This window comes from Grampus griseus (assembly GCF_964374135.1).
Source record: "Grampus griseus genome assembly, chromosome: 9".
NCBI classification, from domain to species: Eukaryota; Metazoa; Chordata; class Mammalia; order Artiodactyla; family Delphinidae; genus Grampus; species Grampus griseus.
Window position 1 is genome coordinate 37,417,582 of NC_139003.1, and position 26,343 is coordinate 37,443,924.

Genomic DNA, 26,343 nt, shown 5'->3' on the forward strand with positions numbered 1-26,343 from the left:
CTTTTTATAGATGAGGAAACTGAGGACCAGAAGTGAGTTGATCAAAGTCATGCAGCTATTTGTAGACATAGAGAGGACACCACCTCAGGGCCCCTGACACTCGTTACCATGCTTCTTCCTGGGTGCCACAGTGACTGAATGGAGTAGCAGTATAGGGGGGAGTTTATATTGGAAAAGAATTGGAGGTGTAAAATTCTGGGAACCTGAATTTAATGCAACTTATGTTAATGTATTTTTCCCCTTTAATTTACATTGTAATCATGCATGCTACCTTACAACTGGGATAGCTGTGGCGTCATCGTATTTGAAGCTTTCCTAGTTTCTATCCTGCTGCTATCCCTAGTTATTTAGTGAAGGTGAAGGTCCATGCATGCAGGGCACAGGGAACAGCCAAGAGAACACATTATATTTTCATTCTGTCAATATATTTGCTACTTTTATTCTAAGAGCCACAGATATATAGAAGCAAGTTTTTCTATTTGTACTATCCGTTTTTTTTTTGAGTCTAACTCCTCTGGTTATCTAAGTCTCTTTGACCTGATTATTAAAATATATTTAAGCAAGCATAGGTTTGTGTGTTTAAAGCCAGTTTATTAATTACTTAAATAGTCAAGTGGTCAGGTTAGTTGTTATATGAATTGTCAGTATTTTTTTCCTGTTTGAACTGAAGTACTTACTATGGGTGAGTAGAAAGGTAAGAATTTCCAAGGCTCTTCAGACTTTCAAGATGTTTTCAAAAGCATGTAATATTCTGTCATAGTCTGAATTGGCTACATAAAAGAATTGCAGTCAGTTATAATATATCGATCGGTGCACAAACAGAGAATAATCTTACTTGTTCTACTTGGAGCAGCAGGGACTAGACTGCAAAAGTGTGGTTTGTTTATTGTGATGGGAAAGAGAGCAAGACTAGTTTTACCCCATAGTATCTATACATTGAAGTGACTTCTGAGGACCATCTTTCTTTTTTAAATATTAGAAACCAACTGAAGTTCAAAGAAGAAAATAGTTCATCATCTACTTTCTCAACATCTAGAATGAACCATTTTTAGCATTTTGGTAAACCTGCTTTTTTATGTCTCTCTATATTTTAATAATTATTCAAGTGACATATGGGTGTTTATTAAATGATTAAAACAATACTGCAGATAACTATTTAAAATGCTTTTATATGCATACATTTATATAGAAAATATATTTAGTGAGAGTTTTTAAATATTATACTGTATATGTAGCTGCCTTTATATCCTCTGCACTTAGCATTGGTGTTTAGCAGGCAATAAATAAATGTTTACTGAATTAAAAATTGAGAATTAACATGGTAAAGTTTGTGTATACTCCATCCAAACTGAACTTCTTTTAGTTTCTATAATAACCATATTTTATTTTGCTCTGAAGACTTCATACATGCTGCTCCTTTTGCTGAAGAGCCCAGGTCTCACCTCAAATGCCATTTCCTTTGAGAGACCTTTCTGAATCATTTTCTGATGGATAGACTTCCTTGCTCCATGTTCCTGTGCTCCAGAGACATTGGCCCATTTTAATGCTCATTTCCATTGGAAATATTTGTTTAAGGGCAGTCTTCCCTGGCACTTTGTAACTCCTTGAGTGCAAGGACCGTATCTCCTTTTCACTCCTGTATCCCTAGCACCCACCTTATGACCTTGTACTTATTAGAAGTTTGAGGAATTGAATCATGAGCATGTTTTTAGTACTTTGGAATGCAATCCAAGGGAATGACAAAATAACAGTGCTTGGATAGGTCACAACTACCCCTTGACAGTTTTCTTGTCTCCTTTCCTCTCCCCAGCCTTTGCCCATCCATTTTCAATCCTGTCAGTTTAACTTCCAAAATAGGTATAAGTTTGCCCATGTTGGTCCCTCTCCACCACCACCACCACCACCATAATCCATCCTACCATCATCTCTTGCCCTGGACTGCTAGAATAATCTGGTCTCCCTGTATCTATCTAGTCCTGTTCAAGAAATAAAAGACAAAAATTATAGTCTGTTACACAGTATGAATTAAGTATTGTTTTGAGAAACTGGTGAACTGGTCATTTGTCTTTTCCAGCCAGGAAGATTCTTCATCTGTTGGACTGAGTTTGGGTCCATTGGATCTTCTAGGGTAGCATATTTTGATCTCTCACTATTTTGTTTTTCATTGCTTGAGACAGTTTAAGGATTGCCTTAGCTAGGCAATCTGAAATCTGAAAATTAATCAAGTTACAGGGCTAAGTGAGGGTTGATAATTTTCTGTATTGAATTCATATGCAGTGATTTTTTTTTCTTGATTTTTCGTAGATTTCATTGTTGTATTAGTTAGGATCAGTCTGGCTGCTATAACATAGGCCCTATAGCATTGGCTTAAATATGATGGAAAATGATTTACCTCTTAATTAACAGCTCGAGTGTAAGCGATGCAGGGCAATGACAGTGTCTGCATGGTGCTGGGGACCTAGGACCCTTCTCTTTTGTTGCTTTGCCATCTTTAACTTTAACTACAACCACGTCCTTACCACAGGTATCACAAAATGGGAACAGAAAGTGGAGGGCATCCTTCTTTTAAGGGCACAGTGTGGAAGTATGTAATTGCTGCTCATATGCCATTCATCATACATAGTCACATGGTCACACTTAGCTGCAAGGGAGGCTGGGCAGCCATGTGTCCCACTAGAACTTCTATTATTGCAGAAGAGAACAGATATCAGGGCTTTAAGGAGCATCTCCACCATAGTCAGCAACAGGAAAGGATTTACTTTTGGAATGCTTATTTTTTTTCTAACTCATTGCTTTGTGAGGAGAAGTTTTCTATTGAAATTAGTAAGCTACTTGAGCTACTGAAAAGAGTTAACCTAAGTTAATGTATTTGCCTTTGGGATTTTAAGTCAAATTTATTCCAATGGTTATAGGGATGAGTGTGAAACATATTGAGATGAGGTTGCTTTTTCTTAACTCTTATTTTTCTTGGGCTGTTTTTATGTTTTTCTTTTTCACCTTATTGAGGCTAATTTCATATTTGTTTTCTTTGTGCTTTTAGGTATGGCACTGTCTCAAGGCTGGGTGAAGAGATACTTCAAGGCATTTTGTAAAGGCTTCTTTGTGGCGGTGCCTGTGGCAGTGACTTTCCTGGATCAGGTTGCCTGCGTGGCAAGAGTGGAAGGAGCATCAATGCAGGTGAGACTAATATGACTTCGTTCTTTAAAGCACATGCTTCACTGTTTCTCAGGCATTAGAAATGATATTTCTGTGTATTATCTCTATGCTGGAACTGAAAGGTTTTAAAAAGGCCTTGAACTGAAATTTAACATTGCTAAATTTCTTTACAAGGTCTTTTAATGTAGTCATATTAAAATCAGAGCAGAGGTGAATAAAATTAGCTATCAGATAGTTCTCTGTATCTGTGGCTTTTTTTTTTTGGAATTGTAAATGGAGATTCTAAAGAAATTTTACTACATGATACCATTTTTTGTGGCTGTGGCTTGAGATTTTAAGATTTTTAAGTTATCCATATTTGAATACATACTTAAATATCCTTTTAGGATCAAATTATTAGTACAGCTGCAAGATGGATTTGGCTCAAATTCAGTTACTCTATTGTTACACACACACACACACACACACACACACACTTCTGATAGGTAGAAAAGTCTAGAGCACTGATCTCAGATATTCTAGTGTATTCTTTAAGCCTGTTGCTGATTGAAAACATTAAGTGCTATTTACATTGAAAGAAATTTGGAGTGGAGATTTCCAAAAGTTATATGCAAATAGTCTTCTGGAGTAACTTAGAGAAAACTTGATTATTCTAAAATTGATGTCTGGAACCTAGCTGTTTAAGTAAGTTTATGCAACTAAGAAGAATTTGCATTTTGTAATATAATTTGTTTTTTTCTGTTATTAGCATGTATTAAGTTCATGCGTTGTGCTCAATATGTGTATAAAACACAAATAAAATGAATGTATAAGCTTCTAAAAGCTTAAAATTATACAGAGAATAAACAGCTTACTTTTTTTCTTTTTGTCTTAGAACTAGGTGAGGGCATAGACATCAGCTCTGAGGAGTTAGAATGAATTTGCTTTTTTAAAAATTTTTTGAATTTTATTTTATTTATTTTTTTATACAGAAGGTTCTTATTAGTCATCAATTTTATACACATCAGTGTATACATGTCAATCCCAATCGCCCAGTTCATCCCACCACCATCCCCACCCCCTGCCACTTTCCCCCCTTGGTGTCCATACATTTCTTCTCTACATCTGTGTCTCAATTTCTGCCCTACAAACCGGTTCATCTGTACCATTTTTCTAGGTTCCACATATATGTGTTAATATACAATATTTGTTTTTCTGTTTCTGACTTACTTCGCTCTGTATAACAGCCTCTAGATCCATCCACATCTCTACGAATGACCCAATTTCGTTCCTTTTTATGGCTGAGTAATATTCGATTGTAGATATGTACCATATTTTCTTTATCCATTCATCTGTCGATGGGCATTTAGGTTCCTTCCATGACCTGGCTATTGTAAATAGTGCTGCAGTGAATATTGGGGTGCATGTGTCTTTTTGAATTATGGTTTTCTCTAGGTATACGCCCAGTAGTGGGATTGCTGGATCGTATGGTAGTTCTATTTCTAGTTTTTTAAGGAACCTCCATACTGTTTTCCATAGTGGCTGTATCAATTTACAATCCCACCAACAATGCAAGAGGTTTCCCTTTACTCCGCACCCTCTCCAGCATTTGTTGTTTGTAGATTTTCTGGTGATGCCCATTCTAACTGGTGTGAGGTGATATCTCATTGTAGTTTTGATTTGCATTTCTCTAATAATTAGTGATGTTGAGCAGCTTTTCATGTGCTTCTTGGCCATCTGTATGTCTTCTTTGGAGAAATGTCTATTTAGGTTTTCTGCCCATTTTTGGATTGGTTTGTTTTTTTAATATTGAGCTGCAGGCTTCCCTGGTGACGCAGTGGTTGGGAGTCTGCCTGCGATGCAGGGGACACGGGTTCGTGCTCCAGTCTGGGAAGATCCCATGTGCCGTGAAGCTGCTGGGCCCATGAGCCATGGCTGCTGAGCCTGTGCTTCCGGAGCCTGTGCTCTGCAACGGGAGAGGCCACAAGAGTGAGAGGCCCGTGTACCGCAAAAAAAAAAAAAAAAAAAAAAAAAAAAATATATATATATATATATATATATTGAGCTGTTTATATATTTTGGAGATTAATCCTTTGTCCTTTGATTCGTTTGCAAATATTTTCTCCCATTCTGAGGGTTGTCTTTTCATCTTTTTTATGGTTTCCTTTGCTGTGCAAAAGCTTTGAAGTTTCATTAGGTCCCTTTGTTTATTTTTGTTTTTATTTCCATTACTCTAGGAGGTGGATCAAAAAAGATCCTGCTGTGATTTATATCAAAGAGCGTTCTTCCTATGTTTTCCTCTTAGAGTTTTAGAGTGTCCGGTCTTACATTTAGGTCTCTAATCCATTTTGAGTTTATTTTTGTGTATGCTGTTAGGGAGTGTTCTAATTTCATTCTTTTTCATGTAACTGTCCAGTTTTCCCAGCACCACTTATTGAAGAGACTGTCTTTTCTCCATTGTATATCCTTGCCTCTTTTGTCATAGATTAGTTGACCATAGGTGCGTGAGTTTATCTCTGGGCTTTATATCTTGTCCCATTGATCTATATTTCTGTTTTTGTGCCAATACCATATTGTCTTGATGACTATAGCTTTGTAGTATAGTCTGAAGTCAGGGAGCCTGATTCCTCCAGCTCTGCTTTTTTCCCTCAAGACTGCGTTGGCTATTCAGGGTCTTTTGTGTCTCCATACAAATTTTAAGATTTTTTGTTCTAGTTCTGTAAAAAATGCCATTGGTAATTTGATAGGAATTGCACTGAATCTGTAGATTGCTTTGGTTAGTATAGTCATTTTCACAATATTGATTCTTCCAATCCAAGAACATGGTATATCTCTCCATCTGTTGGTATCATCTTTAATTTCTTTCATCAGTGTCTTATAGTTTTCTGCATACAGGTCTTTTGTCTCCCTAGGTAGGTTTATTCCTAGGCATTTTATTCTTTTTGTTGCAATGGTAAATGGGCGTGTTTCCTTAATTTCTGTTTCAGATTTTTCATCATTAGTGTATAGGAATGCAAGAGATTTCTGTGCATTAATTTGTATCTTGCAAGTTTACCAAATTCATTGATTAGCTCTAGTAGTTTTCTGGTGGCATTTTTAGGATTCTCTATGTATAGTATCATGTCATCTGCAAACAGTAACAGTTTTACTTCTTCTTTTCCAATTTGTATTCCTTTTACTTCTTTTTCTTCTCTGATAGCCATGGCTAAGACTTCCAACACTATGTTGAATAATAGTGGAGAGAGTGGACATCCTTGTCTTGTTCCTGATCTTAGAGGAAATGCTTTCAGATTTTCACCATTGAGAATGATGTTTGCTGTGGGTTTGTCGTATATGGCCTTTATTATGTGGATGTAGGTTCACTCTGTGCCCACTTTCTGGAAATTTTTTATCATAAATGGGTGTAGAATTTTGTCAGAAGCTTTTTCTGCATCTATTGACATGATCATATGGATTTTATTCTTCAGTTTGTTAATATGGTGTTTCACACTGATTGATTGGCATATATTGAAGAATCCTTGCATCCCTGGGATAAATCCCACTTGATCATGGTATATGATCCTTTTAATGTGTTGTTGGATTCTGTTTGCTAGTATTTTGCTGAGGATTTTTGCATCTATATTCATCAGTGATATTGGTCTGTAATATTCTTTTCTTGTAGTGTCTTTGTCTGGTTTTGGTATCAGGGTGATGGTGACCTCATAGAATGAGTTTAGCAGTGTTCCTTCCTCTGCAGTTTTTTGGAAGACTTTGAGAAGGATGGGTGTTAACTCTTCTCTAAATGTTTGATAGAATTTACCTGTGAAGCCATCTGGTCCTGGGCTTTTGTTTGTTGGAAGATTTTTAATCACAGTTTCAATTTCTTTACTTGTGATTGGTCAGTTCATATTTTCTGTTTCTTCCTGGTTCTGTTTGGAAGCTTATAGCTTTCTAAGAATTTGTCCATTTCTTCCAGGTTGTCCATTTTATTGGCATAGAGTTGCTTGTAGTAGTCTCTTAGGATGCTTTGTATTTCTGCGGTGTCTGAGGTGTCTTCTCCTTTTTCCTTTCTAATTTTATTGATTTGAGTCCTCTCCCTCTTTTTCTTGATGAGTCTGGCTAATGGTTTATCAATTTTGTTTATCTTCTCAAAGAACCAGCTTTTAGTTTTATGGATCTCTGCTATATTGTTTTCTTTGTTTCTATTTCATTTATTTCCACTCTGATCTTTGATTTCTTTCCTTCTGCTAACTTTGGGGTTTTTTTGTTCTTCTTTCTCTAGTTCCTTTAGGTGTAAGGTTAGATTGTTTATATGAGATTTTTGTTGTTTCTTGAGGTAGGCTTGTACTGCTATAAACTGCCCTCTTAGAATTGCTTTAGCTCCATCCCATAGGTTTTGGCTCGTCATGTTTTCATTGTCTATTGTTTCTAGGCATTTTTTGATTTCCTCTTTGATTTCTTCAGTGATCTCTTGGTTTTTTAGTGACGTATTGTTTCGCCTCCATGTGTTTGTGTTTTTTTCCCTGTAATTGATTTCTAATCTCATAGTGTTGTGGTGTGAAAAGATGCTTGATATGATTTCAGTTTTCTTAAATTTACTGAGGCTTGATTTGTGACCCAAGATGTGATCTATCCTGGAAAATGTTCCGTTCGCACTTGAGAAGAAAGTGTAATCTGCTGTTTTTGGATGGAATGTCCTGTAAATATCATTTAAATCTATCTGGTCTGTTGTGTCGTTTAAAGCTTGTGTTTCCGTATTAATTTTCTGTTTGGTTGATCTGTTTGTTGGTGTAAGTGAGGTGTTAAAGTCCCCCACTATTATTGTGTTACTGTCGATTTCCTCTTTTATAGCTGTTAGCAGTTGCCTTAATATTGAGGTGCTCCTATGTTGGGTGCATATATGTTTATAATTGTTATATCTTCTTAGATTGATCCCTTGATCATTATGTAGTGTCCTTCCTTTTCTCTTGTAACATTCTTTATTTTAAAGTCTATTTTATCAGATACGAGTATTGCTACTCCAGCTTTCTTTTGATTTTCATTTGCATGGAATATCTTTTTCCATCCCCTCACTTTCAGTTTGTATGTGTCCCTACGTCTGAAGTGGGTCCCTTGTAGATATCATATATATGGGTCTTGTTTTTGTATCCATTCATCAAGCCTGTGTCTTTTTGTTGGAGCATTTAATCCCTTCACGTTTAAGGTAATTATTGATATGTATGTTCCTACTACCATTTTCTTAATTGTTTTGGGTTTGTTTGTGTATGTCCTTTTCTTCTCTTGTGTTTCCCACTTAGAGAAGTTTCTTTAGCATTTGTTGTATAGCTGGCTTGGTGGTGCTGAATTGTCTTAGCTTTTGGTTGTCTGTAAAGCTTTTGATTTCTCCATTGAATCTGAGTGAGATCCTTGCCAGGTAGAGTGATCTTGGTTGTAGTTTCTCCCCTTTCATCACTTTAAGTATATCATGCTACTCTCTCTGGCTTATAGAGTTTCTGCTGAGAAATTAGCTGTTAACCTTATGGGAGTTCCCTTGTATGTCATTTGTCATTTTTTCCTTCCTGCTCTCAATAATTTTTCTTTGTCTTTAATTTTTGCCAATTTGATTACTGTGTGTCTTGGCGTGTTTCTCCTTGGGTTTATCCTGTATGGGACTCTCTGCACTTTCTGGACTTGGGTGGCTATTTCCTTTCCCATGTTAGGGAAGTTTTTGACTATAATCTCTTCAAATATTTTTTCGGGTCCTTTCTCTCTCTTTTCTCCTTCTGGGACCCCTATAATGTGAATGTTGTTGCATTTAATGTTGTTCCATAGATCTCTTAGGCTGTCTTCATTTCTTTTCATTCTTTTTCTTTATTCTGTTCCGCAGCAGTGAATTCCACCAGTGTTTCTTCCAGGTCACTTATCTGTTCTTCTGCCTCAGTTATTCTGGTATTGATTCCTTCTAGTGTAGTTTTCATTTCAGTTATTGTATTGTTCATCTCTGTTTGTTTTTTCTTTAATTCTTCTAAGTCTTTGTTAAACATTTCTTGCATCTTCTCGATCTTTGCCTTCATTCTTTTTCCGAGGTCCTGGATCATCTTCACTATCATTATTCTGAATTCTTTTTCTGGATGATTGCCTATCTCCATATAGTTGTTTTTCTGGGTTTTTATCTTGTTCCTTCATCTGGTACATAGTCCTCTGCCTTTTCATCTTGTCTGTCTTTCTGTGAATGTGGTTTTTGTTCCACAGGCTGCAGGATTGTAGTTCTTGCTTCTGCTGTCTGCCCTCTGGTGGATGAGGCTATCTATGAGGCTTGTGCAAGTTTCCTGATGGGAGGGACTGGTGGTGAGTGGAGCTGGCTGTTCCCCTCGGGACTCATTTATTTTTCCAGCATCCAGAGGTACCTGCACTTCTTGGCCTGTGGCCCCTTCATCTGCAGAGTGGGAATTGGCAGGCCAGGTCCTTATCTCGCTGCCATCTCTCCGTTTCTCCCGCTTCTGCTGAATTTCCTTTTTTTAAATCGTAATTATTGTACTGAAAATCAGGTCTCTTCCTGAGTTCAGGTGGTCAATGAGATCCTTAGAGTGTGTGCTCTTTTGGTGAAGCTAAACTTCTAAAGCAGGGCTGTCTGAATATTTACTTCTGCTTTCATCATTTGAGGGTGATTTAGGGCCTTCTCTTGGGCAATGGATTCTAAGCTCAACCCTGTCTCTCAGGTTCCCTCTAGGGTGGGTCACCAGCCCCAAGCAAACTGTTCACTTGTGTTGAATGCAAAAATATTGTATTGCATGGGGTACAGCAGGCATAGGAGGAGGGATTTACAGGTGTATGGCTTTATTTCTAAATGCAATTTAATACTTTGAACACAGATGGGATTTTACATTTCCTACTTCTTCAATTGTGAATTCCTAGCAGCCTCGTCTTAGACCCAATTCTTAGGGAAAGCTAAACTTTCTTTGTTGAGCTTTTGAGTCAGATGCTTCATTTGAGATTAAAACTGCCTTCTCCATAGCAAATTAGCGAAATTCCTTTTTGGTCCCTTTCATCCCTTTGAACCCATCCACAGGTATTATCCTTTGGTAACAAATAATCATGTGAATAATGATTATTCTCCAGTTTAGTTAGTGCTATCTTGCTACACAACCCTCACTGTCCTTAGATGGATTTTTCCAGAACACAAAACCTCCTAACCTGGGATCTCATGACATTCCAGAGGATCATATGGCAATCATAGTATCCCAATCTTCATGTTTGTAGCCCAGTATATACCCACGGAACATCTATGTTCATGGCTTGTGCTCAGAGGAAAAAAACACAAGGAACCAACCATTTTATGAAAAGAGAAGGCTTATCCCCAGTGAAGAACGTGTTAAATAGTGTCATCCTTAAATGCCACGTCTGTTAACTAAATAGTAAGTTTGTTGAACATACATTAGAGTTTCTTACAGTATTCCTGAACCACTACCCCCAAGAAGTCAAATTTGTTAACTTGTAGTTTGTTTGGTAGATTATGTAGAATATCCTTGGCTACTCGTTACAGAAAAACAGCTTGAATTGACTTAGATCTACAGGGGAATTGATTGGAAGGCTTATGATGTACCTAGGAGAAAGGAAGGAGTGTGGCAATTGTCAGAGACAACTGGAACCAGGGATTTGAATGCTGCCAGGGTGCTCAGTCTTTTCTATTTCAACGTCTACTTCTGTCTGCATCTTGGCTTAGTTCTCTCAGACCAGCTTTCTTCTCAATGCAGGGCACATGGCAGCTGGCAGGTCTCATGCCTTTAGATGCCAATTTCATCACCGCCTGAGAGAGACTTCTCCTTATGCCTTAATTTCACTTTGAAAAATCTTGAGGAAGGACTGTGATTGATTCTTCTTGGGCCATATGCCCTTACCCATACAAATACAGATCAACTTTGGCCAGAAGATTAGGGTGCCATGACTGGCCCAGCTTTGGACAGGTGCACACGCCTAGCCTGTGGCTAGTTGGAGTGAGAAAATGACAGCGTATATTTGAATCACATTGTGGGCTTTCATGGTGAGGTAAGGGTGACACTTCCCAGAAGAAGAGGGGGTGCTATTTTTGGAATAAAAGGGGAAAGAATATTCTGGGAAGAAAGGAAAAAAATGTATGTTTATTATGGTTTGACCTATATTTTAGGAATTTTAGACCACTTTTAAGTATAATAGATAACTTGTTTACACTTTCATTAGATATCACTAAATCATACTTAAAATTATTTAGGAGCTGAAAGTGCAATAAGAAATATGGTGATTAATTAATTCAGCATAGTGGAAGAGATCTTTGCTACTATACAGCTTTTATAACTGAACATGTTTAGACCATGGGGTTCAGCAGAATTTTTGGCAAAAAATTTGAAAAAATTCTTGTCTTCAAATTTCTTTAATGATTCAAGTACTAAATAGTTGGCAGGGTGTGTGGAGCTCTCTGGAAGTCCCTGAGCTTCCTTCAAGGAGCACATCTGCTTTTATTGACTCTGAGGCCTGAAAATTATATCCAGGTTATTGCAGTTGGTTGATTTGTTGTGGAACAGAAGGAGTATTCTGGATCCATGGTGATGTCTTCTTGTACCAAGGCTTAAAAGTATGAAAGGAAGGCAGAAAAAGCAATAGGCAAGAAAGAAGAAAAATGTGAAGAAGAGGTAAGAAAATAAAAGATCAGTTGGGTGATGGAGAAAATTAGATAACTGGGACACTGAGCAGGAGACAGAGTGGCACAGAGGACCAGTGATGAACAGACTCAAGACAGAAAAGTGCTCCAGTGAAGGGGCTCACGGACCCCTTTCTGGAAACTCCCTTGGAATTGTACCCTCGAATGCTGACCCATCTCTGCTACATGTTTGTGTGTAGCACCGTGAGATTCATCATCCAGGTATCCATTCTAAATCTCAGTATTCATTAAAGGAATCTGTGTGCCATTTTGAGGGAATTCCTACTGGTATAGGTTATCAGTCTTGAGCATCATTCATTGCATAGTACTTTAGTTCCCCTGTGTATTCAGGTAGAAAGATCATATCTGGTCATTTCTGTCATTTCAAATATATGAGTAATTTTGTGACTCGGGGTCATTTTGAGATATGGAAAATAATAATAAGCACTGGTAACTGAGAGTTGGAATAGGGAGTCATTTATCAAATGGCTAGTATGTGCAAAACTATTTTAGGTGCTATAGGGGTGGGTGAATCAGTTACAGATTCTGTCTTCAAGGTACTCTTGCTTTAGCAGAGGAGGTTCAAGAATTACTAATCCTAGTTGACAGATAAATCTTCAGATGAGATTTAATACAGAAGATATCAAGCTGTCAGACAAATGTTTGGTCAGTGCCTGGTACATCCAGAAATGAAAAAACTTGATTGGTTTAGCATACTATTTTAGAGAATGGACTTGGAAATTTTAATTTGAGACAGAGTGGTACCAGAAGAATAATACCTTTTATGGTTGGACACTGTATTAAGTTTGTTTGTTACTGTGGCAACAAACAACCCCAAGATTTCAATGGTTTACTTAACAGGTGTTTATTTCTTACTCATGGGTCTGTAGATTGATTGTAGTCACTGTAGAGTAAGGGTTTGGATCAGTGTGCTTCCTGTGTCTCTCACTGGAGCCTCTGCTGAAGGAATAGTGACAGCTTGGGACGTGCTCTTCTTATGGGTGATAGCAGGACACAGGTGGGTGAGTGGAAACACTCAGAATGTCTTAAAGCCTCAGTTCAGAACTTCTACCCTTCTGTCCACATTCCATTGGTAAAAACAAGTCACATGGCAAACCCCAAAGCAATTAGTTGGAAGTATATTCCACCCACAGGGAAGTCATGACGAAGGTGGGGAGGGAAGGAGGAATTGTGAATAGGTAAGTAAATCTACCACAGCCACTAAGATGCCAAAGACACATGATTGATTTCAGAGGTAATCTAAAAAGTTGTATTTACCTTTGAGTCTACCTAGAATGACCCTAGTCTTTGTAGTCCAAGTCCGACAAAATTGGAATAGATTGAAATTCTGAGTCACTGAATTCTGGAATGGATTGATCCAGTTTAGATGCCGTTAGGTTGGAAATAGCCCAGGGCCAATTGGTTCATCACTTTAGTGTGGCTTTTTTCAAAGGTCACTCTGCAACTTGTAGACGTGTTATTTAAGGAAATCCAAGAAATGAAAGTTAGAATTTTATTTAAAGGACATATAATACCAATCCTTTGGAGTTTATTGAATAAATACTGTTATAACAACACGAAATTCACTTTGAGTGACAAATTTTACATTAGAACTCTTTTTATGTCTTTAAAAAAATTCTGTTGGCTTGAGATTTAATAGGACAAGCTCATTTTCAGGATTCCCTCTTATAAGAAATAATTCTTTACTTTTTAAACAATACTCAGTGGTTCTTTTTTGAGGTTAGGTTTTCCAATATTAATTTACAAATTCATTAGATATCTGACTAGAAGGATAGAGGTGATCAAACATGGGGAGTCACAGCTAGTTGAAGGTAAGTCATAAATGCAAATAAAGTTAATGATATAATTCAGTGGAAAATAGGATTCAGTTTATGAAATATTTGATTTTTTATCAAGTTATATAGGCATATCCCTTTTATTGGATGAGTTGTAACTTTAGCAATGCTCTGCACACAAGGAACACTAGCAGATATTGTTGGTTAATGATTATTCATACTGACCTATTCCCTTCTCATGCACATGAATCACTTCTACTGGTTGCTTGAAAGGTTACCATGAAAGTAGATGCACTTTTTTTTTTTTTAAAGAAATGCCATGTTACTCAACATTAATTTAACTCAGGAAACGAAAACTGGTATTGCATACAGTTGAAACTACAGAGGGAATTTATATTGGTGAGATGAAATTACTCAGATTAGGAGTTCAATCGCTTACAGAGACTTTTAGAGTAAAAAGTTACCCTAGGAAACGTTTAATGACCTCACACCAAAGTTTTAGATTTTATTTGAGTGAGAATGCCTGCAGCAGGGTCACTGGTTCTTATAAAAGGTGTATGCCTTCTACGTGTAAAATTAAGATTTAAGACATAAAAAAATAAGTGAAAGAAATAATTGTAAGTGACATTGTCCTGTTTTTGTTGCAGTTGCCACACAATTTTTAGGTAGTATGCCCTTTTCCTTTTACCATTTTTCATAGCCAGAAGGGAAAATACTTGAAAACATTACACAATACTAACTCTCTAGCTCAGACTTCAGGGAAGGATTTATGCAGAATAGATTAGAAAATTAGAGAATGTGAGGGAAAATAGAGTCTAATCAGCATTTAGGTCTTTATTCATCAATACCACACATTCATTGGTTCAAAATTGCCTTGACTTTCAGCTACCTGCAAATGATCTTGAAGAAACTCGTTTGTAATAAACCTCTTCGACTTCTACCTGGCTCTTTGCAGTCATTATCTTGTTCCCTGCTGAGTTTAAAATTAAAAGTTCTATCAAAAAAGCAAGCAAAGAGGCTGATGCTCTTTCTCTCTTTCTGTCACATTATTTTATTTTATTAAAAAAATTTAAAACCTATAGTGGGCTTAATATACAATGGTTATAGTGGTTGTAACTATTATTTTGACATTCTGAGAAGCTAGATACAAATAGACTCTCAAGAAAAGAGATGTACTGTGATTTATATGCCAGAATTTAAGGTGGATTACGGAGTTTTATGTTACCTCCTGAATTTTCGCTTCTAAGATGCTGGGAACCGCTGGGCACACATTTCCTGTGATGCTGACTGCTCTGTGCTCTTAGTCCCCTTGGTTGGCTGAGGCTGACTTTGAGGGAAGCCAGGTGTTAATGTTGGAAGGCTTTATTAGCTTACACGTGTGCTTTCTTCCCAAATTACTTTTCGCTCAAAAATCTCACCTGAGGTTTTTACCCCTTAGGATGTTATGCATTTTTATGTAGTTCTGCAACCTGTCATTAATAGAGAGTTTAAATAGATCAGTTTGTATTTATAGCAACAAACATATGTGATACTGAAACAGTGAGTGAGTGATAACTTTATAATGTCCCTTCATGGATTTTCTTCACGTCCCTTGATAGAATAGCAGTGAGCTTCTGTTCTATATAGCCAGGGTTAGGTCTGTTGTTTAAAAACAGACTTCACAGCACTCTCTCTTTTTTTAACGTTGAAGTAATTTTAGATTTACAGAAAAGTTTTAAGAGTAGTACAGATAACTCCCATGTGTTCTCTACTCAGATTCACCAGTTTTCAGTATTTTGCCGGGTTGATTTTATTCTCTTCCTTTCTCTTTCTTTCCTCTCCTCCCCCCATATATAACATATAATAGATAACATATAATATATGCATCTATGTTTCTATGTGTATATACTCACACATATGTATGTGTGAGTATATATACCCACAAACGTTGTTATTGAACCAGTTGAGAGTAGGCTGTATGCATCATGCCCCTTTAACAGTACTTCTGTATGCTCTGCTGAGTATACTCATGATGCTTGCTGATTGGTATAGTAATGATTTTTACAGATTTTTAAATTAAAAAAATTTTAATTAAAAATTTAAATTTAACATTTTATTCAGATTCATATGCCTAGAATTTTTGATACATTAAGAGATATTGATTCAGGTTCTAAACTTTACATTTGAGAAAACTGAGGCCAGACATTTGATATGATTTACATTAACTTACATAGCCATTAGGTTTTAGAAGTGATTTGAACTAACTCTGATAATGCTTTCCATTTTACTAAATAATAACCAATAAAAGTTGTGCTTTATCACTGTGCTATAATGCCTCCTGATAGTATTCCTGTTCACAGAGATATTTCGTTCCATTTTGTTTTGGTTTATTGAATGATGTAATTAGTAAGTTATTTAATTTGGAGATGGTTTCATAGTACATTTGGCTTTTTTTTTTTTTTTTTTTTTTTGCGGTACGCGGGCCTCTCACTGTTGTGGCCTCTCCCGTTGCGGAGCACAGGCTCCAGACGCGCAGGCTCAGCGGCCATGGCTCACGGGCCCAGCCACTCCGCGGCATGTGGGATCTTCCCGGACTGGGGCACGAACCCGTGTCCCCTGCATCTGCAGGCGGACTCTCAACCACTGCGCCACGAGGGAAGCCCAGTACATTTGGCATTTAAACAAAGATAAAAATTAAGCTTATGTTATTTTTTTTGAATTTTATTTTATTTATTTTTTATAGAGCAGGTTCTTATTACTCATCCATTTTATACACAACAGTTTATACATGTCAATCGCAATCACCCAATTCATCCCACCACCACCACTACCCCTGCTTCCCCCCTTGGTGTCCATACTTTTGTTCTCTACATCTTTGTCTCAATTTCTGCCCTGCAAACGAGTTCTACTGTACCATTTTTCTAGGTTGCACATATATGCATTAATATATGATATTTGTTTTGTCCTTCTGACTTACTTCACTCTGTATGACAGTCTCTAGATCCATCCACATCTCTACAAATGACCCAATTTCGTTCCTTTTTATGGCTGAGTAATATTCCATTGTATATATGTACCATCTGTTGATGGGCATTTAGGTTGCTTCCATGACCTGGCTATTGTAAATAGTGCTGCAATGAATATTGGGGTGCATGTGTCTTTTTGAATTATGGTTTTCTCAGGGTATATGCCCAGTAGTGGGATTGCTGGGTCGTATGGTAGTTCTATTTTTAGTTTTTTAAGGAACTTCCATACTGTTCTCCATAGTGGCTGTATCAATTTACAGTCCCACCAACAGGGCAAGAGGGTTCCCTTTTCTCCACACCCTCTCCAGCATTTGTTGTTTGTAGATTTTCTGATGATGCTCATTCTAACTGGTGTGAAGTGATATCTCATTGTAGTTTTGATGTACATTTCTCTAATAATTAGTGATGTTGAGCAGCTTTTCATGTGCTTCTTGGCCATCTCTATGTCTTCTTTGGAGAAATGTCTATTTAGGTCTTCTGCCCATCTTTGGATTGGGGTGTTGGTTTCTTTAATATGGAGCTGCATGAGCTGTTTATATATTTTGAAGATTAATCCTTTGTCCATTGATTCATTTGCAAATATTTTCTCCCATTCTGAGGGTTGTCTTTTCATTTTGTTTATAGTTTCCTTTGCTCTGCAAAAGCTTTGAAGTTTCATTAGGTCCCATTTGTTAATTTTTGTTTTTATTTCCATTACTCTAGGAGGTGGATCAAAAATGATCTTGTGATTTATGTCAGTGTTCGTCCTGTTTTTTCCTCTAAGAGTTTTATAGTGCCTGGTCTTACATTTAGGTCTCTAATCCATTTTGAGTTTATTTTTGTGTATGAAGTTAGGGAGTGTTCTAATTTCATTCTTTTACATGCAGCTGTCCTGTTTTCCCAACACCACTTATTGAAGAGTCTGTCTTTTCTCCATTGTATATCCTTGCCTCCTTTATCATAGACTAGTTGACGATAGGTGCGTGGGTTTATCTCTGGGCTTTCTATCTTGTTCCATTGATCTATATTTCTGTTTTTGTGCCAGTACCATATTGTCTTGATGACTGTAGCTTTGTAGTATAGTCTGAAGTCAGGGAGCCTGATTCCTCCAGCTCTGCTTTTTTCCCTCAAGACTGCGTTGGCTATTCAGGGTCTTTTGTGTCTCCATACAAATTTTAAGATTTTTTGTTCTAGTTCTGTAAAAAATACCATTGGTAATTTGATAGGAATTGCATTGAATCTGTAGATTGCTTTGGGTAATATAGTCATTTTCACAATATTGATTCTTCCAATCCAAGAACATGGTATATCTCTCCATCTGTTGGTATCATCTTTAATTTCTTTCATCAGTGTCTTATAGTTTTCTGCATATAGATCTTTTGTCTCCCTAGGTAGGTTTATTCCTAGATATTTTATTCTTTATGTTACAATGGTAAACGGGAGTGTTTCCTTAATTTCTCTTTCAGATTTTTCATCATTAGCATATAGGAATGGAAGAGATTTCTGTGCATTAATTTTGTATCCTGCAAGTTTACCAATTCATTGATTAGCTCTAGTAGTTTTCTGGTGGCATTTTTAGGATTCTCTATGTATAGTATAATGTCATCTGCAAACAGTGACAGTTATACTTCTTCTTTTCCAACTTGTATTCCTTTTATTTCTTTTTCTTCTCTGATTGCTGTGGCTAGGACTTCCAACACTATGTTGAATAATAGTGGTGAGAGTGGACATCCTTGTCTTTTTCCTGATCTTAGAGGAAATGCTTTCAGATTTTCACCATTGAGAATGATGTTTCCTGTGGGTTTGTCATATAAGACCTTTATTATGTGGAGGTAGGTTTTCTCTATGCCCACTTTCTGGAGAGTTTTTATCATAAATGGGTGTTGAATTTTGTCAAAAACCTTTTCTGCATCTATTGAGATGATCATACGGTTTTTATTCTTCAATTTGTTAATATGGTGTATCACATGGATTGATTTGTATATATTGAAGAATCCTTGCATCCCAGGGATAAATCCCACTTGATCATGGTGTGTGATCCTTTTAATATGTTGTTGGATTCTGTTTGCTAGTTTTTTGTTGAGGATTTTTGAAGTGATATTATATCACATATAATATTTGCAGAAAATTACAGATCATTAGTGATATTGGTCTGTAATTTTCTTTTTCTGTAGTATGGTTATCTGGTTTTGGTATCAGGGTGATGGTGGCCTCATAGAGTGAGTTTGGGAGTGCTCTTTCCTCTGCAGTTTTTTGGAAGACTTTGAGAAGGATGGGATTAGCTCTTCTCTAAATGTTTGATAGAATTCACCTGTGGAGCCATCTGGTCCTGGACTTTTGTTTGTTGCAAGATTTTTTTTTTTTTGTGGTACGCGGGCCTTTCACTGTTGTGGCCTGTCCCGTTGCGGAGCACAGGCTCCAGATGCGCAGGCTCAGCGGCCACGGCTCATGGACCTAGCCACTCTGCGGCATGTGGGATCTTCCCAGACTGGGGCATGAACCCGTGTCCCCTGCATCAGCAGGCAGACTCTCAACCACTGCACCAGCAGGGAAGCCCTGTTGCAAGATTTTTAATTACAGTTTCAATTTCATTACTTGTGATTGGTCTGTTTATATTTTCTGTTTCTTTTTGGTTCAGTCTTGGAAGGTTATACCTTTCTAAGAATTTGTCCATTTCTTCGAGGTTGTCCATTTTATTGGCATAGAGTTGCTTGTAGTAGTGTCTTAGGCTGCTTTTTATTTCTGTGGTGTCTGTTGTAACTTCTCTTTTTTCATTTCTGATTTTATTGATTTGAGTCCTCTCCCTCTTTTTCTTGATGAGTCTGGCTAATGGTTTATCAATTTTGTTTATCTTCTTAAAGAACAAGCTTTTAGTTTTATGGATCTTTGCTACTGTTTTCTTTGTTTCTATTTCATTTATTTTTGCTGAGATCTTTATGCTTTATTTCCTTCTGCTAACTTTGGGTTTTGTTTCTTCTTCTTTCTCTAGTTCCTTTAGGTGTAAGATTGTTTATTTGAGATTTTTCTTGTTTCTTGAGGTAGCCTTGTATTGCTATAAACTTCTCTCTTAGAACTGCTTTAGCTGCATCCCATAGGTTTTGGATCATTGTTTTTTCATTGTCACTTGTCTCTAGGTATGTTTTTGATTTCCTCTTTTATTTTTTAGTGATCTCTTGGTTATTTAGTAACATATTATTTAGCCTCCATGTGTTTGTGTTTTTTATGTTTTTTTCCCTGTAATTGATTTCTAATCTCATAGCATTGTGTTCAGAAAAGATGCTTGATATGATTTCAGTTTTCTTAAATTTACTGAGGCTTGATTTGTAACCCAAGATGTGATCTATCCTGGACAAGGTTCTGTGCGAACGTGAGAAGAAAATTTAATCTGCTGTTTTTGGTGGAATATCCTATAAATATCAATTAAATCTCTCTGGTCTATTGTGTTACTTAAAGCTTGTGTTTCCGTATTAATTTTCTGTTTGGTTGATCTGTTTATTGGTGTAAGTGAGGTGTTAAAAGTCCCCCACTATTATTGTGTTACTGTCGATTTCCTCTTTTATAGCTGTTAGCAGTTGCCTTAATATTGAGGTGCTCCTATGTTGGGTGCATATATGTTTATAATTGTTATATCTTCTTCTTGGGTTGATCCCTTGATCATTATGTAGTGTCCTTCCTTGTCTCTTGTAACGTTCTTTATTTTTACGTCTCTGTTATCTGATACGAGTATTGCTACTCCAGCTTTCTTTTGATTTTAATTTGCATGGAATATCTTTTTCCATCCCTTCACTTTCTGTCTGTATGTGTCTGTATGTGTCTGTATGTATCTGAAGTGGGTCTCTTGTAGACAGCATATATATGGGTCTTGTTTTTGTATCCATTCAGCAAGCCTGTGTCTTTTTGTTGGAGCATTTAATCCCTTCACGTTTAAGGTAATTATCGATATGTATGTTCCTACTACCATTTTCTTAATTGTTTTGGGTTTGTTTTTGTATGTCGTTTTCTTCCCTTGTGTTTCCCCCTTGGAGAAGTTCCTTTAGCATTTGTTGTAGAGCTGGTTTGGTGATGCTGAGTTGTCTTAGCTTTTGCCTGCCTGTAAAGCTTTTGATTTCTCCATCGAATCTGAGTGAGATCCTTGCCTGGTAGAGTGATATTGGTTGTAGGTTTTTCCCTTTCATCACTTTAAGTATATCATGCCAGTCCTTCTGGCTTGTAGAGTTTCTACTGAGAAGTCAGCTGTTAACCTTATGGGAATTCCCTTGTATGTTATTTGTCGTTTTTTCCTTCCTGCTCTCAATAATTTTTCTTTGTCCTTAATTTTTGCCAATTTGATTACTGTGTCTCTTGGTATGTTTCTCCTTGGGTTTATCCTGTATGGGACTCTTTGTGCTTCCTGGACTTGGGTGGCTACTTCCTTTCACATGTTAGGGAAGAGACTATAATCTCTTCAAATATTTTCTATGGTCCTTTCTGTCTCTCTTCTCCTTCTGGGACCCCTATTATGCAAATGTTGTTGCGTGTAATGTTGTCCTAGATGTCTCTTATGCTGTCTGCATTTCTTTTCATTCCTTTTTTCTTTATTCTGTTCCATTGCCATGAATTCCACCATTCTGTCTGCCACGTCACTTATCCATTCTTCTGCCTCAGTTATTCTGGTATTAATTCCTGCTAGTGTATTTTTCATTTCAGTTATTGTATTGTTCATCTCTGTTTGTTTTTTCTTTAATTCTTCTAAGTCTTTGTTAAACATTTCTTGCATCTTCTTGATCTTTGCCTCTATACTTTATCCGAGGTCCTGGATCATCTTCACTACCATTATTCTGAATTCTTTTTCTGGAGAGTTGCCTATTTCCACTTCATTTAGTTGTTTTTCTGGGGTTTTATCTTGTTCCTTCATGTGGTATATAGCTCTCTGCCTTTCATCTTGTCTTTCTGTGAATGTGGTTTTTGTTCCACAGGCTGCAGGATTGTAGTTCTTCTTGCTTCTGCTGTCTGCCCTCTGGTGGATGAGGCTATCTATGAGGCTTGTGCAAGTTTTCTGATGGGAGGGACTGGTGGTGGGTAGAGCTGGTTGTAGCTCTAGTGGGAAGAGCTCAGTCAAGCTTATGTTATAAGTGGGAGATGAAAGATTTTAAAGTTTGAAACTCAGGATGATGGAAGACACCCTATGTTAAACTGAAGATTATAGATTTTCTAAGAAGGAATTAGAATTCAGTTTCTGGAAAGACAGCAGAATAGACATCTTGAAAATATTTCCCATGCAGAACTCATTAAAAAGTAAAAATATTAAAAATCTTTAAAAATGCATAGTGACCTTGCAGGAAGGTAAGGGAAATGACCAGAGACGACACATAAGGGGGAATACATTCTAGAGTAGTAAGTACACATTAAAATAATCAGCTGTCTTCTGGACATTTGTCGTTTCCTGGTAACTTAGAGTTTTGGTTTTAATGGCCACATGGGGATCAGGTAGAGAGTTGGGACAGAAATTCTGAATAAATTCAGGATCATGGAAGAGACACATCTTTGGGGAACTGATAAACTAAAACCAGAATCTGTTATGAGAGAAAAATGGTCAAGTCTCTGAGTACAGGGTAAAAGCCCTAATGTGGAATTGAGATTTGAATTCTCTTTCACTGTAACTGAAAAACCCTAAACAGAGATAGTAATTTACAGTGGACAGGGGTTTAGGGCAGCCTCAGGCACCTGGCAGAAGCTATCAGCAGTCCTCCTGGGCACATGCAAAGTTTGATGAACATGATATCACAGTAAAAAATATCATACAAGGAAGTGAGTGCTTTAAACGAGAGTCAATAACAACCCTTGCTAGAATCAGACCTTAAAGACTTTAGATATTAGAACTATCAGCTGTTAAATGTAGTTTGTTTAAAGAAGTAAAAAAGGAAACTGAAAATATGAGAAAGCAACAAAATATTATTTAAAATGGTCAAGCAAAGTGTGCTTTAATATATTTTTTAAGATGTAAAAATGATATTGTGATTAGGTTAAAAATCCTTATCTTCTATACTATGAATCTAATAAAATTTGCAATGAAATATACATACGTACCTATACATATATATATATAAAATAGCTGAAATTTATTTTAATATTAGAGGAGGAAAAGTGGAGTGGGGTTACAGATGAAACAAGATTGGCCATGAGTTCATAATGTTGAATCTAGATGATGGATAACATGGTAGTTCATTGTTTTATTCCATCTAGTTTTTAAAAAACAGGTTTATACCCATTCTGAGTGACTTAATGATTTTTATTGAATTTGTAGCACTGTACAGTCATCACCTTTTAGAAAGTTTCCAAGATCCCTCATGCCTGTTTGAAGTTAATTCTTGCTTCCACCTTGCCTTAGGCAGCCACTGATCTGCTTTATAGATTTGCCTTTTCTGGACATTTCCTGTGAATAGAACCAAACTATATGTGGTCTTTTTGTCCGGCTTCTTTTACTTACCATAATGTGTTTTGAGGTTTATCTATGTTGTACCATATATCAATAGTTGGTATAATTTTATTGCTGAATAGTATTCCATTGTATGGATATATCACATTTTGTTTATCTGTTCACCAGTCGATGAACATTTAGGTTGTTTCTACAGTTTCATTATTATGAATAATGCTGCTGTGGACATTTGTGTACAGGTTCTGTATAAACATGTTTTCATTTCTCTTGAGCAGATACTTAGGAGTGGAATTGCTAAGTTGTATGGTACATTTATGTTTAATTTTTAAAGAAATTGCCAAACTAACACTGGGGTAGGAGGAAGTGTGCTGATTAGCACTGCCTGCACTCTCATTCTACCTCTTTGTTGCTGAGTCAGGGGAAGTGAAGGGACCCTGCCCAGTCTCACTGCTGCTGGGTGAGGCTGGAAGTCTAGGTCCCTGCTCAGCCCACCGACATGACGGTGTTGGGCCAGTTTTTCCTTTGGTGTTTGGCTGGATTAGGACAGGTATCATAAAAAATGGTTTTTTTTGTTGCACTTGGCCATCCTTTTCCAGTCTTTTGGGTAAGAAATAGGCTCTTCTTCAGGCTTTTTTGTCCTGACTATTGGTGGTTCCTGGTTGCAGGCTTCTCCAGCACCTCATCTAGGATGCACGGGAAGCAAAAGGAAAACCCAGGGAACTCACCACCGTGTCACTCCTCAAGTCCTAAGGTCCCTAGCCTCCAGTATATCTTCTTTACATCTTTCAGAGTCTTCCTGTATTTGTTAATTACTTCTGGGATGTTTTAGTTGTGAGAGAGAGCTAGTGATGAATGGAGGTACACCATTTTGGTTCTAGGCTGTATTTTTTCCTTTCCTAGTAGTCAAATGTGACTGAGTTCTGGCTAGTGAAAAAAGACCAGAAAAATGAGGTGCCATTTCCAGGCCTGACCCATAAAAGCCTTCTTTGTAATCCATGCTCTCTCTTCTGTCTGCTGGCTGAATGCAGAGGATCCAGTTGAGGACTTGGAGGCCACAGGAGATGGTGGATCTACAAGATAGAAAGAACCTGGGTTTCCCAATGACTGGGTGTAGTACTGGGTGTATTGTACTACACCCAATAGTGGGTGTAGTAAATCCACTCACTATTGTATTATAGACTGAGTTTTGGAGATTCTTTTTATAGGCAGTTAGCCTAGTTTGACTATACAACAAGACTTAATACTGTACCTTTTCCTGTCTGCTTTTTCTTTATCTTACACTTCTTTTAAGGCTAAACTCAAGTCCTATCTTCTTTACACAACTTTCCCTAATTCCATCATTCACTTATTTGAAATCCTACAGCCCTGTAAATTTAACTTATGATTATAAATTCTTTTTTATTGTCATCTAGTCATCTTAACTATGGGTTAATACTAATTACTTTGTAAGCTTCTAAAAGAAAGGGACCATATTTCTCTCACCTACCTGTTCAAGGGGATGGTGAATAACTGCATATTAAATTTGTTCTTTGAAGCATTAAAGTGCCTGAATAATTAAACCCTATAGCAATATGATAAAATGAAATTATCATCATTAAAATTTTTTTCCTTTAAATTTGAGGGTGTTTCTGCACTTTGCACCTGAAAAACTTTTTAGCTCCCTGATGGATCCATCATATTCTTTATAGCAGAAATTTTCAAACCTTTTTGCCCATGACTCATATTATAGGTTTTCATTGTACACACAGACACACGACTGAAACAAAAGTTTCATGTAACAGTGCTTAAACTGTAATTACCATCATTATGTGCAATGCCCTCTGATATTTTCTATTCTGGTCACAACCCATTAAATTGATTCTACGACTCACTCACTGGTCATGACCTGTAATATGAAAAATGCTGCTTTATTGCTGGAGGGAGGATTGAAAGGGTGAAGCTGCTCAAATTGAGCTATAACTAAGGGAGTGGAGCATGTTAGCTCTTGATTCTGAAATTTTAAATGTGCACTTGTCATAACGGCTTCAAGCAGTAAATGCAACACAAAGGATAAGGAGGCGCATGGTCTGAGAAAGCCCTTTTGCAGTTAGTGTGGTTCTTGGGCCTTTTTTATTAACACTACCTGTGTACCCGAGCCCTATTTCAGATCTTTGAAATTAGAATCACTGCTAGGATCTTGGAATCTGCATTGTGACAAGCCTGTAAATGCTCAAGTTTGAGAACTGGTTTTTTACAGAGAGCCCCAGCTCTTGGGTATGACAGATTGTTGGGGGATTTGCCAAAATGCAAACAACTTTTGCTTGAAAAATCCTGATTGCCTTGGTTTGTTAAGCTTTTGAATTCTAACTCTTAGTATTTTTTAAAAATATATTTTTTATTCCCCATCCTTTTGTCTATTGAATTATTTACCATATATCTGTGCTAGTTTTAGCTTATTTTCTTGTTTCTAATCTCATACCAGTTGTTTTATCAATTTATATTATTTTCATTGTAGATTTTCTTACTAGTTTATAAACTTTGTTTTTATTTCCTCTTCCTAATTTTACTTTTATATTATCTTTCTACTTTATTAAAACTTTAAAATGTGTGTTCTGCACTTTGTAGCTTTAAGAATGTTTTTTAATTTTTTAAGACATTTTAAGAATGTTAATTTTTTTTGCTTTATTTAGTTTACTTGTTTTACCAGCTAATTTTCTTCCTCCCTCCCTCCTTTGCTTCCTTCCTTCCTTCCTTCCTTCCTCTCTTTCTTTTTTACAATATAAACCATCTTTTATTTCTGTAGTTTTTAAAATGACCGATAGGAAGCACAGAGTGTCAGCTGAGAGAATGGCACATTCACTTAGGGTAGGAGACTTGTAGATTTTTACAGTAATAGCTTCTCATTGATTTGTATAGTTCCCCCCACATTGACTCTGGCCATGTGACTTGCTTTAACCATGGGGCATCAGCAGATGTTATTCAAGTGGAAACATGGTGAGCACTTGTGAACTGGGAACATGCAAGAAACTCAGGCTGTCCTGCTAGAGGGCACATTGAAGGACAAATGAGACATTCTGACCAACAATCCCCAGGTAAATACCTGACATATGACTAGGGCCATCTAGGACTTCCAGCCCCATTTGAGCCCCATATGGTTACAACCACATGAGTGACCACAGGAGAAAGCAGCAGAGGATCTGCCCCCACTGAGTGGAGCCCGAATTGCAGCATCATGATCAAATAAATGGTTATTCTTTTAAGGCACAGTTTTGGAATGGTTTGTCATGCAGCAATAGGTGACTGAAACTAAAATTGGTGTTATTAGTGAGGTGATGCCATAACAAAACCCTAAAATATGTTGCATTGGTTTTGGGACTAGGTTGCAGTTAAGGTCTAGAAAAA

The 26,343-nt window shown here is 37.0% G+C and overlaps 1 protein-coding gene across 2 annotated transcripts in view; it reads left to right on the forward strand.

Annotated features, from left to right (window-relative positions):
* IMMP2L (inner mitochondrial membrane peptidase subunit 2) overlaps nt 1-26,343 on the forward strand; it is a 900,746-nt gene that overhangs the window by 40,027 nt on the left and 834,376 nt on the right. For both annotated transcript variants that reach the window (XM_082662558.1, XM_082662559.1), the window contains exon 3: nt 3,041-3,177. In XM_082662558.1, coding sequence (XP_082518684.1) covers nt 3,043-3,177 — 135 coding nt within the window. In that variant the 5' untranslated portion in view covers nt 3,041-3,042. The remainder of the gene's footprint in view (nt 1-3,040; nt 3,178-26,343) is intronic.